General features: G+C 45.2%; 1 protein-coding gene across 1 annotated transcript in view; it reads right to left on the bottom strand.

Moving 5' to 3' along the window:
* Nucleotides 1–10046, bottom strand: part of SERINC5 (serine incorporator 5) — a 102541-nt gene extending 92495 nt beyond the window's left edge. The window contains exon 1 of the mRNA XM_039247470.1: nt 9890–10046. Within this exon, the coding sequence (XP_039103401.1) occupies nt 9890–9916 (27 nt within the window). The 5' untranslated portion in view covers nt 9917–10046. The remainder of the gene's footprint in view (nt 1–9889) is intronic.
* Between the last annotated feature and the right edge of the window lie 2505 nt (nt 10047–12551).

The following is a 12551-nucleotide window of genomic DNA, read 5'->3' as shown; positions in this document are numbered from 1 at the left end:
TGGACCTTGAGGGTGTTCTGCTGAGCGAAATAAGTCAGGCAGAGAAGGACAAATATCATATGTTTGCACGTATAGGAGGATTAGGAGGAACTTGACGGAGGAACAAGGGGGAGAAGAAGGGGGGAAATGGTGGGGGAAAGGGAGAGAGGCAAACCATGAGAGACTCTTGAATGCTGACAAAAACTGAGGAAGGATGGATGTGGGGGGAGGGGGGATGGGCATGGAGGAGGGCACTTGTGGGGATGAGCACTGGGTGTTATGTGGAAACTAATTTGACAATAAACTATTTGTAAAAAAAAAAAGAAACAAAAAAAAAGTTGTAAGCCTTTTTGTAAACAGTAAAGAATTTGACAGTGTCCTTAGGAATGTTAAAAAGAAAACCACAGGCCCGAAGTGTTGTCACTTAGGTTAACCTAAATGCAGTTTCAATCCTTGAAAATGTAACTGTTAACCAATCAACATGGAATTTCCTGGTCATGACTATGAAATTTACTGATAGACCACTCTCCCCCTCCCACTCCCCTTAGGAAGGGAACCTTGTCTAAAACAATGGATTCTGTCCTAATAATTTCCTTTTTCCCCCCTCTCGCTCCAACCTTCGAAAAAGGCTTCCTTTTCTGTAGACTGCTGGAGCTCCCCTCTACTACTAGATGGAAGGCTGCCCAATTCAGGAATCGATTAGTAAAGCCAATTAGGTCTTTAAAATTTAGTCAGTTGAATCCTTTGTTATTTAACAGGAATAATGCTACCAAAGGTGAAGAAAATTCATGGTGATAAAGAATCCTATTAAAGAGAACATTTTCATTACTATGGTTACAAAATACACCCATTGTTTCTGAGAACACCGCTGGAGGAGTTCAATGAGCATGTAGTCAACAACAAAAGACTGAATTCTTCCCCAGTTTTGGTGAACTACACACACTAAGTAAGGATCCCTGCGTTAGGAGGCACAGGTCTCTGTGAAATTATAGAGATACAATGCAAGAACAAAACACTGGAAAATAAATCCTAGGAAGACCTCATGGGCTTTATTTCAAAGTGTACCTGGCCAGCTCATAAAAATGATACTTAAACAGAAGTCTGATTTTCCAGCTCTCCTAGTTATCTTTGCATAAATAAGATGTAAGGGGTTGTGTGTATGTGCTTTTCCTACTTTTGTTTCGACTGGACAGTTTTCATGAGAGGGAAAAACGTTGTTTAATCACTGTACACTGCAATCTTACTCCAAACCCACAAGTGGTTTCAAAATCTATTCTGTGATAAAAACCTACTCTAACTTTTTCCATAACAGCTGCTTTCCTTAAACAGCAGTTCAACTTTAATCTTACAAGGCAAACTACAGAAGAAAAGCCAAAGTAAAATCCTGTTTCCTTTAAAATTCAAACAGATGTTTTATGTAATCAAACCAATCCACTATTTGAATTTCCTTACACACAAACTACACTGATTCCCACATTATGTTCTAAAATCTTGCAAAGGTTCACTTTAGACTACTTGGAAAACCTGATCATTTAAGACAATCACAGTGGTTTAGATTAGTAACTAGATTAATATTGCTCTCAAGACCCAATCTCAACCCTAAATTCAACTGACAGCCTCAACATATAACAAAAATTCAGTAGACACACAGAACGCAGGATCTTTACAGTGTTAAGAAAACCACAGGCCCAAAATGGTGTCATTGAGGTTAACACCCCATGTCAGTAAACTAAGACCTAATATCTAATACAAGTGCAGTTTCAATCCTCCAAATATGTAATCTTAACCAGCTGGCATGAGAATTTCCTGGTCAACACTAGGAAATTTACTGATGCATCCATTCCCCTTCTCTTAAGAGGGTGACCTTGGCTAAAACAATGGATTTTTTGCTAATAATTTCCTTTTCTCCACCCCCTCTCTACTTAAAAAAAAAAAACAAAACCTTCCTTTCTTGTAGTTCTGTGATGCTCCCTTCTACTTGCTAGATGGGATATGCTTGATTCATTAAATAATTTAAAAGGCCAATTAGGTCTTTAGGATTTACTCAGTTGAATTTTTAAATGATTTTTTTAAGTTTATTTTTTGAGAGAGGGAGGAGGGACAGAGAGAGAGGGGGACAGAGGATCCAAAACAGGATCCGCACTGACAGCAAAGAGCCTGGTGTGGGGCTCCATCCAACTCTCAAACTGTGAGATCATGACCCAAGACAAAGTTGGGACACTTAACCAACTTGGCCACCCAGGTGCCCCGAGACTTTTTAATTTAATGATAGCTATAATCACAGGTACTGAAAACAATTCAAAGATAAAACGGAATTGTATCTAATGGCTAGTTCTGCAGACATACCATCTTATACGAGGACTTCCTTTTTAATGTCAAATTATCAAGAGATGAACTGGCCACAATGTATTCTGAAATATAAGTAGATGATGCCATCCTTCCTCTCTACCCTTGCAGTTCACATTAAAACACATAAGACACGGGAAGGTAAGCTTCCAGAGCTCACAGTTAACTCACTCTCAGATCTGAATAGCTGTGGGAAATCTACAGGTGACATTTATACCGAAAACCAGGCAGAAGCAAACAATGGGAAGAGATTATCTCATTACAGTGAGAGGCTGCCTTCCACTCCCTACGGTCAGCCCTCTTCAGGCCTCCAAGCCAATGCATCCCACTCAGACTCCCAGCCAAGCATCCCACGCAGCCCAAAGCTATTTGTCAGCTCGCCCAGGTCAGCTATAAAGCAGCCCAAGAAAACAAATCTGAGTGATCACCCCTCACACTGACTCTCCAACCAACATGGCCACCTTCACTCTCTTTACTGCTTAAAATAAGTGACAGCCTAGTATTCATAACAACCTGAACTTGGCTAACTACATATCTCTGGACACTCTTTCTGCATCAACTCACCAGTGAGCTATATTAGCCAAGAATTCAACATCAGCCAATCCCCTTGTCCCACCCTTTGTCAGTGTGGGAGAGCAACTATGTGGGCACTTCATTCTGCCTGCATTTTTCAAAAAATGAACAGAAAAATAAAAGTGCCAATACTAGTGATATGACAGGACTCAAACTTAATGTAACTGAAACAGAGATGGGCACCTTTATACAACAGGAAAACAATGACTCAAACACCATCTAGTTAGATAGTATCCATGTATATATATATACATATATATATATATACATGTAAAGAAAAAGATCAAATTGAAAGATGCTGTTAAAAACGACTCAAATAAATCGTCAACGATGACACTGAAAGGGGATAATTCAGATTTCCTTCATTATTTTTGGTCTTTTGAAATAGAAAAACACAAACCTATTAACACATGTTTATGAACTAACTTCCACTCATCCAAGTTTATTTAACACATCTGGAGAATTCATCATGTTTGAAGGCAAAAGACTACCTACACCTGAATGTGAGCCCAGAAAACATGAATGGTTGCAAAGGAGTACTTGGTGCCTGTTAAAAACTTCCCTGACCAGGGGGCTTCTGACTAGCTCAGTCTGTAGAGCATGCAATTTTTGATATCAGAGTTGTGAGTTTGAGCCCCACGTTGAAGTAGAGATTACAAGGGATGCCTGGGTGGCTCAGTTTGTTATGCATCTGACTCGATTTCAGCTCAGTTCATGATCTCACAGTTCATGAGATCGAGGGCTGTGTAGGGCTCTGCGCCGACAACTCAGACCCTGCGTGGGATTCTCTCTCTCCACCCCTTCTCCGTTCAGCCATGCTTTCTCTCAAAATAAATAAATATTTTTCAAAAATAAATAAATGAATAAGCAAAAACAAAACTTCCTCGATCACCCAATAATTTCACAAAAAGAGTAGGACCAAATACAGCACAGCACCTACAGTATAACCTTACTTTTGCAAAGTAAAATCATATATACTAAACATGGATGCCTGGACTATAAAATATCAGAATATGGTTCCCTGGATGATAAGTGTGATGTTTTTCCCCCTTGTGTCTCACAAATGCCCCCACAAAGTTCAAAAACACATTGGTCACAAACAGAATGAATGTCTGTGCCTGGATCTCTTCCAAGGGCAGAAGCATCATGTGGTATAATGAGGACCTAACACCTCCAACCACTATAAACAAAACAAAGAGCTGTAGGGATAGTTTTGCATCTAAAAGCCCTCAGCAGGGGGATCACCTAGCTCATGACAGGTACTCTGTCCAGGGGGAGAAAGGAAACTCATCCATGCAGTAACCAGGAAACAATTTCTGTGCGTCAGATGACACAGTACTAGGTGGTGTGGACATATCTAAGTGCACATTCAGAGAGAACTCTCAAAACACGAAGAAGATCATTACTAAGGAAATGCTTCTTGAGCTTATTTACTTTTTGTGGAAGTCTTCATGGACTGTGTGTGTGTGTTTTCAGCTACAATCTTGAGATGATCAAATGCCCTAATGAGGAAGACCCATTCCCGCTCACACTTCCTCTGAGGCCACAGTCTAAGTCTCCTGTGTGGGTTTTGGTTGCCTCTAAATCCGAAGAATACAGGTTTTTGTTAACCACTGTAATAGTGAGAAATGTTGGAAATGACAAGAAATCTCGACACAAAACCACTCTTCACAAACCCTTGCATGAAGAGAGTTGACCAAACTGTAACAGGGCCTCTGGAAGCCTAAGGCTGCATTCTGGGAGACCCAGCTGCCTTTTGCTTTTCAGTTCTAGTCTGGAAAAGCTCAGGGCTGTCAAAAGATACAAACTGTTCTAGCCAGCACCTGAGATAGGCCCCAGCCTCCCCTTCTTAGAGCACTTACCAAAGAGGGCTTACAATTGTGCATCCTTGCTGTCTCTTTGAGATGTATATGTATTTCCTACAATTAGGTTTTTTCTCAAGGATCCACATGCCAGTCCTTGCAAATGTAATTATCAGGAAGGGCAGGGCCTGTCTCCTCAACCTCAGCAGAAGGACATCTTGACTTGCCAACGACCTGACACAGCAGTCCCAATCACAAGTACACTAACCAACTCCTGTCATTTTTCACTTCCCTAACTCTACTGGGCCCCACTCACTCACTCTTCTCTACTCCCTCATTCCACCTTTAAAACTCCGTGCAGGGGTGCCTGGATGGCTTAAGGGGTAATCGGTTAATCATCTGAGTCTTGATGGTTCCGGAGTTCAAGCCCCACGTCAGGCTCCATACTGGCCATGCAAAGCCTGCTTAGGTTTCTCTCTCTCTCTCTCTGCATCTCCCATGCACACTCTCTCTTTCCCTCTCTCAAAATAGGTAAAATAAACTTTAAAAACTAAATAAAACTCCGTGCAAATCAGAATAGAGTTCAGTTCTTTCCCCTATTGTCAGTGGTCTCTGAATAAAATGTTTTCACAGCTTTCACATCTAGCTTTATGTAACTTTGACAACGGATAGTTCTTGGTGGCATTCATGACTTTGTTAACAAACAACAGACATTAGAACTCAGCTTTCATTAGGGCGCCTGGGTGGCTCAGTTGGTTAGGCGTCGGACTTCGGCTCAGATCATGATCTCACGGTCCATGGGTTCGAGCCCCATGTTAGGCTCTGTGCTGACAGCTAGCTCAGAGTCTGGAGCCTGTTTCAGGTTCTGTGTCTCCCTCTCTCTCTTTCTGTCCCTCCCCAGCTCATGCTCTCTCTGTCTCTGTCTCAAAAATAAATATTAAAAAAAAATTTTTTTTTTAAAGGACTGGGCTTTCATTGGGGAAAATCTCAGTGATTAATAGGATCCGGCTAGAAATACCTTGGTCAAGGAATCTCCACCCTTACATGAACTGGTTCCTCCGCCACCGGACACAGTGACTCTGCACCCTGGCAATGGTACCATGGCCTTGATCCATCCCTGTGGTCCTGTGGTTAGGCAGTCTTGGTAAGGTTCGGCCTACCAGAATATTGCTGCATCTGTCTCAGGTGAACACGAAAGTTACATGCTGGTGTACTGAAAAGAGCAAAGAGCTGGAATTTCATGAAGTGCCATATCAGGCTGCACGGCTGTTCTACACCCACCTGCCAATCATGTCTGTATTTGTGGCATAATTTGGTCTCGAAGAAGCTAGACCTGATCTACCCACAACACCTGGCAATTAGCAATATCTATCAAAACAGCCCAATAGCTGTGTATTCAAAACTGCCTTAGGTCTATTATATGCAACAATAATGAGCAACAGTTACTCATTATTTATACAAAGTAAGAATAATGAAGAGGGGCAGTCTCAAGAGCCCCAGCTTGAGTCAGGTGGACCAGTGCTCGATGCCTAGCTCCACCACCATGTAATATCAGTCACGTTAATTTTCTATTTCTCTGTACCAAGATTTATTCTCAAACTGCCTTGAAAGCAGTTTTGGGGTTCCTTACTCTGTGCTAAACCATGTACTTAGAGACTTTATGTCTAGATCATATACAATCCTCATAATAACCTTAGGAAGTATTATCATATCCATTTTACAGTTCAGAAAAACTGAGGTTAATAGAGGGTAGGTAACATGTGCACATTCACACCGGCCCTTGTTTTCCAGAATTCCCTATCCAAACTCAGACTTAAGTCCATAGCTCAGGCTCTTTTCTGAGTTACACATTGTTCCTGATGGTCCTCAGTTAAAGTCCTCAAAATTTCTATCTCCAACCTCAAACTTCTCAATTTAAACATCCAACTGGTGACTTGCTGTTTCCATTTAATTTATAATAGGCATCTTGGGGCACCTGGGTGGCTCAGTTATTTAAGTGTCCAAATTCAGCTCAGGTCCTATCTCATGGTTCATGAGATCAAGCCCCACATCAGGCTCTGTGCTGACAGTGCAAACACTGCTTTCGATTCTCTCTCTCTCTCTCTCTCTCTCTCTGCCCCTCACCTGCTCATGTATATGTGCTTCCTCTCTCTCTCTCCCTCAAAAATAAATAAACAAGCATCTATAATAGGCAACTATGGTTTTCCTTCCCCTATGTCCTCCTCCCTTCAAGCCTCCTATCTCACCTCGTAAATGGCACCATCATCAATCCAGTGGCGAGAGCCAAATACAGAATTGCTCTCATTCCCATACCCTACTTCTAACCCACACAAAAGTGTAGCTCTACCTCTAAAATCTTCCCGGAAGCCAGCAACATCCCTCTGTAAGCACTACAACTGCTTGCATGAAGGTACCGCACTCTCTCTTCCTCAGGCTATAGCAACAGCAGATCGCCAAGACTTAAGCTCCTTCAGGAGGCATTTTTGTTCACTGCTTGCAGCCTGCTTACACAGAGAGGAGGCGGTTAAAAAATATTCACTGAATAAACAGCTCTGACTGCTCTCTCTCCCTACTCTCCCTACCTCCACTCTAGTCCCTGATGCAGTGGAGTCGTCACGGCTCCCAAAGTGACCTAAGTATAAATCAAACCACAGTTCTCACTGGAACAAGAACAAAACTCAAATTCCACCAGCGACTGACAGCCCTTGGCCACATCTGCACCTGCCTGTCTCTCTACCTCATGTGCCTCACTGATGATACTCCAGCTGCCCTGGACTCCCTTCTGTTCCGCAAACACCCTGAAAGGCTCCTTACCCAGACCCTGACGTGGATGCCTCTCCTCACTCATCAGTCTCCACGCCAGGAGCATCTTCTCAGACAAGCTTCCCCAGCAACCTACCCAAAGCCACTCTGCCACCAGGCCTTGTTCAGCACTAGTACTTACTGCTTCATTGTTTACATGCTTTACAGAATGCCCCCCACCCACAAATGGATGGACCCCTGAGGGCAGAGATGATTTTGCCTGGCTCACTGCCTTAGCTCTAGCTCCTGGAACACAGTAGGTGCTGTGATATTGTGATTTAGTCGGAAATAGAGATTTATTCTTCCTCCCTGGTATGGGAGGCCCAGGAGACTTGTGCCTGGCTTCTGAAATTCGGGGCCAGGGGCGGTCTTATCCGACTAAACCCTTAACCTGTGGGACACTAAATCCAGGTGGTGTCATAACTGAATTGAATTGTTGTATATCTAAGGTGTCCAGGGAGTTGGAAAATTGGATTGGTGGGTAGATACCAACATTTGGTATCAGAAATGTTGCAAGTAAAAACAGTTCATAGGTGCTCAAATTAAACAAAAGATTGGTAGAATAAAAAATAAATTAATTAGTTAATCCAAATAAATAAATAGGTAGACTTAATTCTGATGGTGCTGAGTTCGTTTAACGTACACCTAACAGCCCCATCCATATGAAAACAGAGTGTCATAACCCCCTCACTGCATTGAGACCCACCACAGCGTTGCCTCAAGCAGTCCAGAGAAAGCAGAAGTTAACTTTTCTGTGATGAATGGCCAGGATTTGGTTCTTTCCAAAGTCCTGAGAGGGGGATTTTAGAAACAAGTCATTAAATCCTGCCAAAATATCAACCATACCAATAATTCTTTTACAAGACCCACTTGAGTACTGGTAATCATTTTCAAAGCCCGAAATTAGCTGCTTGGAGTCACAGAAGACCTCAAAGGGCTTTCAAGGGACCAGGGGAGGGAGGACAGATACCCCTTTAATATAATTACTAAATAATGGAAAATGTTGCATCAAATTGGAAAGCAACTCAAAACAATGAAAGATTTGCAAAGTTTTGAGACTGGGAACATTCAGAAAATAGCCTTTCCAGTCCACATTGGTCTCAAAAGCCCTGGTAAGGGGGTAGGCATCCTCTCTCACTTTGCCTGACTCAAAGCAAGTCGTTACACCTCAAGTTAAAAATAGTTTCCTCATTTCGGAAAAGGCCAACGCAAATGCATGTCAGGTACAGTATTAGACCTCAAAAACCTTGATAACTTCACATGGCCACTTGAAAGAGAGCGGATTACCTGCCAGTATAATCGGCCAGTTACAGAAACTCATAGTTTAACCCCTGCATCACTTACTGGCTGGCCTTGATTGCCTGAGGCTGACTGTATTTGGAAGCAAGAACATCCCAGTACTTGAATGCCCCCCTCCCCCGGAGTTACATTCATTTGAAGAAAAAAAAACCACCACATTAAAGTTATGTACAGAAATGCTGCACAGAATAGGGAGGATAGGCAAGAGGGAGTTCGACATCCGTAAGGCTTTGCCTACTTCGTTTTTTCTTACTCGGCAGGAAGGCGTGAAATTAGCATTAAAGAGTTAAAACCCACTAATTCTGCCCAGATGCGCTACTAACCAGTAGGAGTCGCCTATCCAAAACAGACAAATATAGTTTAAGATATTATATGAGGGTAACCGGCAAGTTCAGTTGAAAGGAGGAGCGGTAAGGCTCGAGCTCTACCCAGGCAGCAGGTAGCGCGCAGCGAGGGTTGCGTCGGGAAACTCAGGAAGCAGGGCTGGGTGAGTCTTCCCTGCCCGCGGCCCTGAGCACGATAGTTTGGAAACAAGGTTTGGAGACGTTTTGGAGGGCACAGAGCCAATGTGCTAGGCTTACAAGATGCCAAGTGCAAGCTGCCTGGGCCATATGACCGAGTTTTGTTCACCGCACGAGAAAGGAGACGTTGCCCAAACGCACGTCTTTTTCTGGGCTCATCCGACAGGCAGAGCCGGGTAGGCTACGGAGCTCAGCACCACACACTCTAGCCTTGAGGAGTCGGCGACACTCTCTAGGAGCAGTTGGGATCCTTCGCCAGAGCCCCGCCTGCCCCGCCCTAAGCGAAGTCCCTAAGACGGGACGGGAAGACCTCAGGGTCTCGTCTTGGGCTTCCCAGAGTCCCTTCCAGCCCACGCGCCTCGCAGGGTTTCCCCGACGGCTGAGCGCCGCGCTCGGGCCCGAGGCACTCACCCAGATTGCGCAGTGTCAGCCCCGGGCGACCCACCACCCGCCCCACTTTCAGCCGAAGATCTGGATCTGGGGCTTGCACCCAGGGAAGCCGTTGGCGCCTGGGCTCCCCGCCCCGTAGCCGGATCCACCCCCCCTCCCCACGTTCCCCCAGCTCACCTGGCCCGCACAGCACTGCGCTGACATCGTGGCAGCCGACCACCACGGGCTTGCTCGCCCGCTCCCCGCTCCCCTCCGGCCCTCCTGGCTCCTTCCAGTGGCGGTCACTCCTTCCTGGACCAGCTCACGCCTCCACGCCGATCTGCCCCAGCCTAGCGCCAGGCACAGCCGCCTGGGTGAAAACAACCGCCGCCAAACCCCGCCCCGCCGCTGCAGACCCCGCCCGTCCCCTCGAGCCACTACCGCCCTCGCCCCGCCCCGCGCCCGCCCCCTCCCAGGCGGTCCGCCGCGGAGCAGGCTCGCCCGGGGCTCGCACTTCCGCTGGCGTCAGGCGGCGGGGCGGCTGCCATCACTTCCCGGTGCGGCTCGGGGCTCCCAAGTCCGCCCACCGTCGATCGGGCCCGGCGCTCCCGAGCTCCTGCGCCGGCCTGCGTGCGTTCGGGCCCCGGCGGGCGAGAGCCCAGCGCCCCTTTGACCCCCAGCTCCAGTGAAAAAGCTGGTTGCTAACCCCAGTAAAGCTTAGATCCTTAACTGAACGATTGCTGTTTTTTAATGTTTTATTTATTTCTAGGAGAGAGAGAGAGAGAGAGAGACAGCATGAGCAGGGGAGGGTCAGAGAGAGAGGGAGTCACAGATTGAAACAGGCTCTAGGCTCTGAGCTTGCAGTCAGCACAGAGCCCGACGCGGGGCTCTAACCCACGAACCGCGAGATCTTGACCTAAGCGAAAGTCGGACGCTTAACCGACTAAGCCACCCAGGCGCCCCCCTTTTACTTTAAAATAAACATTACTGTACCCATTTTAGAAATGAGGCAACTGAAGCCCAGACACCTTAGACAACTTGACCAAAAGCTTTACAGCAAAGCTGAAGAAGCAAGATTGGGACTGGAATCCACCAGTCTGATCCCCTAGCACTTGATGCAAGGCCTGCCCTTAAACAGCCTCGCTTCCAAGACAGAACCTTTGGCCAAGGAATATCTTCTCGGGCAGAATAGAAGCTTGAGACTAGAAAGTCAAATGGGAACGGAGTTTTTTATGAGCTGTGCAGGATCTCCTCAAATCTCAAATGCCTGATTTTAGAGGAAGCAAAATAATGGAGTGGGCCCACTAGAGCCATGGAAAGTAATGAGAATTGGCTCTAACTAAAATTTGGAAATAATAATAAAGCAGAAAAGAAATTAAAACAGCATAAATAGTAGCAGACCAGTGCAGCATCTGCTCCATGGTGGCCTGTGACTCATCCCAAACCCATTTCTTATCCGGGGAGATTAGTTGGACACCTAGAGTTTTTGTCCATGTGAGAAGAGCCAAACAGCTTCTGGGAAAGGGGAGGTGTGACATCTGCATATGACTGAGCTGTCTGGGATCGAGGCTACCCATCCAGTTGGGGAAGGTGAGGCTCAAGAAGGCGGAGAATCCTCACCAGGGACCACTGGGATAGAGGCAGAGCTCTTTCTGCCAAATCAATTCCAGGGGTGGGAGAGGGGAGGGTCTATGACTATTATCAGTGCCAGCCTCCCAGGGAGTTAATGAAAGAATTAATAACCCAGGGATTTGTCAATCCTGCTACAAGGCACAGAAAAGCATAGTGGAAGCCTGAGTTTCCAGAGTCAGGAAGTTGCAAATTTTAACTCTACCTGTGAGTCTGGCTACCTGTGAGTCTAAGTTTTATCACCTGCAAAACAAGACTAATAATGCACTCTCCAAGGGTCACCTGCCTGGGTGGCTCAATTTGTTGAGTGTCGGACTCTTGATTTTTGCTCAGGTATCCCAGGGTTATGGGATGGAGTCCTGAGCCCCTCGGCAGGTTCTACATTGAGCATGGAGCCTGCTTAAGATTCTCTCTCTCTCTTTCTCTCTCTCTCTCTCTCTCTCTCTCTCTCTCTCTCTCTCTCTCTCTCTCTCTCTCTCTCTCTCTCTCTCTCTCTCTCTCTCCCTCTCTCTCTCTCCCCCCCCCACCCTCTCTCTCTCTCTGCCCTTCCTCAACTTATGCTCACCCTCGAGATCACTCTGCTCTCACTCTCTTGCTCTCATAAATGAATGAATGAATGAATGACATTCTCCAAGGATTAGATGAACTCACCTCTATAGACCACGACAAACAGGGCCTGGCCTTCTTAAGCACTGACTGAATAGCAGCCCTAACTGATATTAATAAAGAAGTTTAGAAATAATCTGTGCAAGCTGACACCCCTCCCTGCTGGAAGATCTGAAAGGAATGTGACCTTATGTAGAGGTTTACCGCCTTCATTGCTCTGAGGGCTGTACTGTTACTATTTAAGGGCTGGTTGGTAGCATCCTTTGCATCTGTGGTCGGTTAACAAGAATAGAAGTAATGTCAGCAGACTTAACATGAAACAGTGGCTACTTAATTTAAGTACTCTGAAGAGTTTTTGATGGAAGACAGTTGTACATGGTGTTCTAACATGTAGATACTTTTATAGTCCATCCCTTTTGATTTGGGTTTTTCAGGAATAAACAGTAATAAACCTTCTTTAATAAGACTAGCTGTTGGCACACCATGTGAAATATTTCCCCCACAAAAGTTTTCTTAACTGAATTAGCTCCTTTTATGAAATATAATTTTATATGTATATGTGAAATATTATAAATAACCAGCTTATAATTTGCTTTTTTCTCCTCCCAAGTTTGAAGTGCTTTTT

Source organism: Hyaena hyaena, unplaced genomic scaffold, assembly GCF_003009895.1.
Source record: "Hyaena hyaena isolate Hyena2069 unplaced genomic scaffold, ASM300989v1 scaffold_299, whole genome shotgun sequence".
Classification (NCBI taxonomy): Eukaryota; Metazoa; Chordata; class Mammalia; order Carnivora; family Hyaenidae; genus Hyaena; species Hyaena hyaena.
Note: the sequence above shows the minus strand (reverse complement) of the source record. Positions and strands in the feature narration are given on the sequence as shown.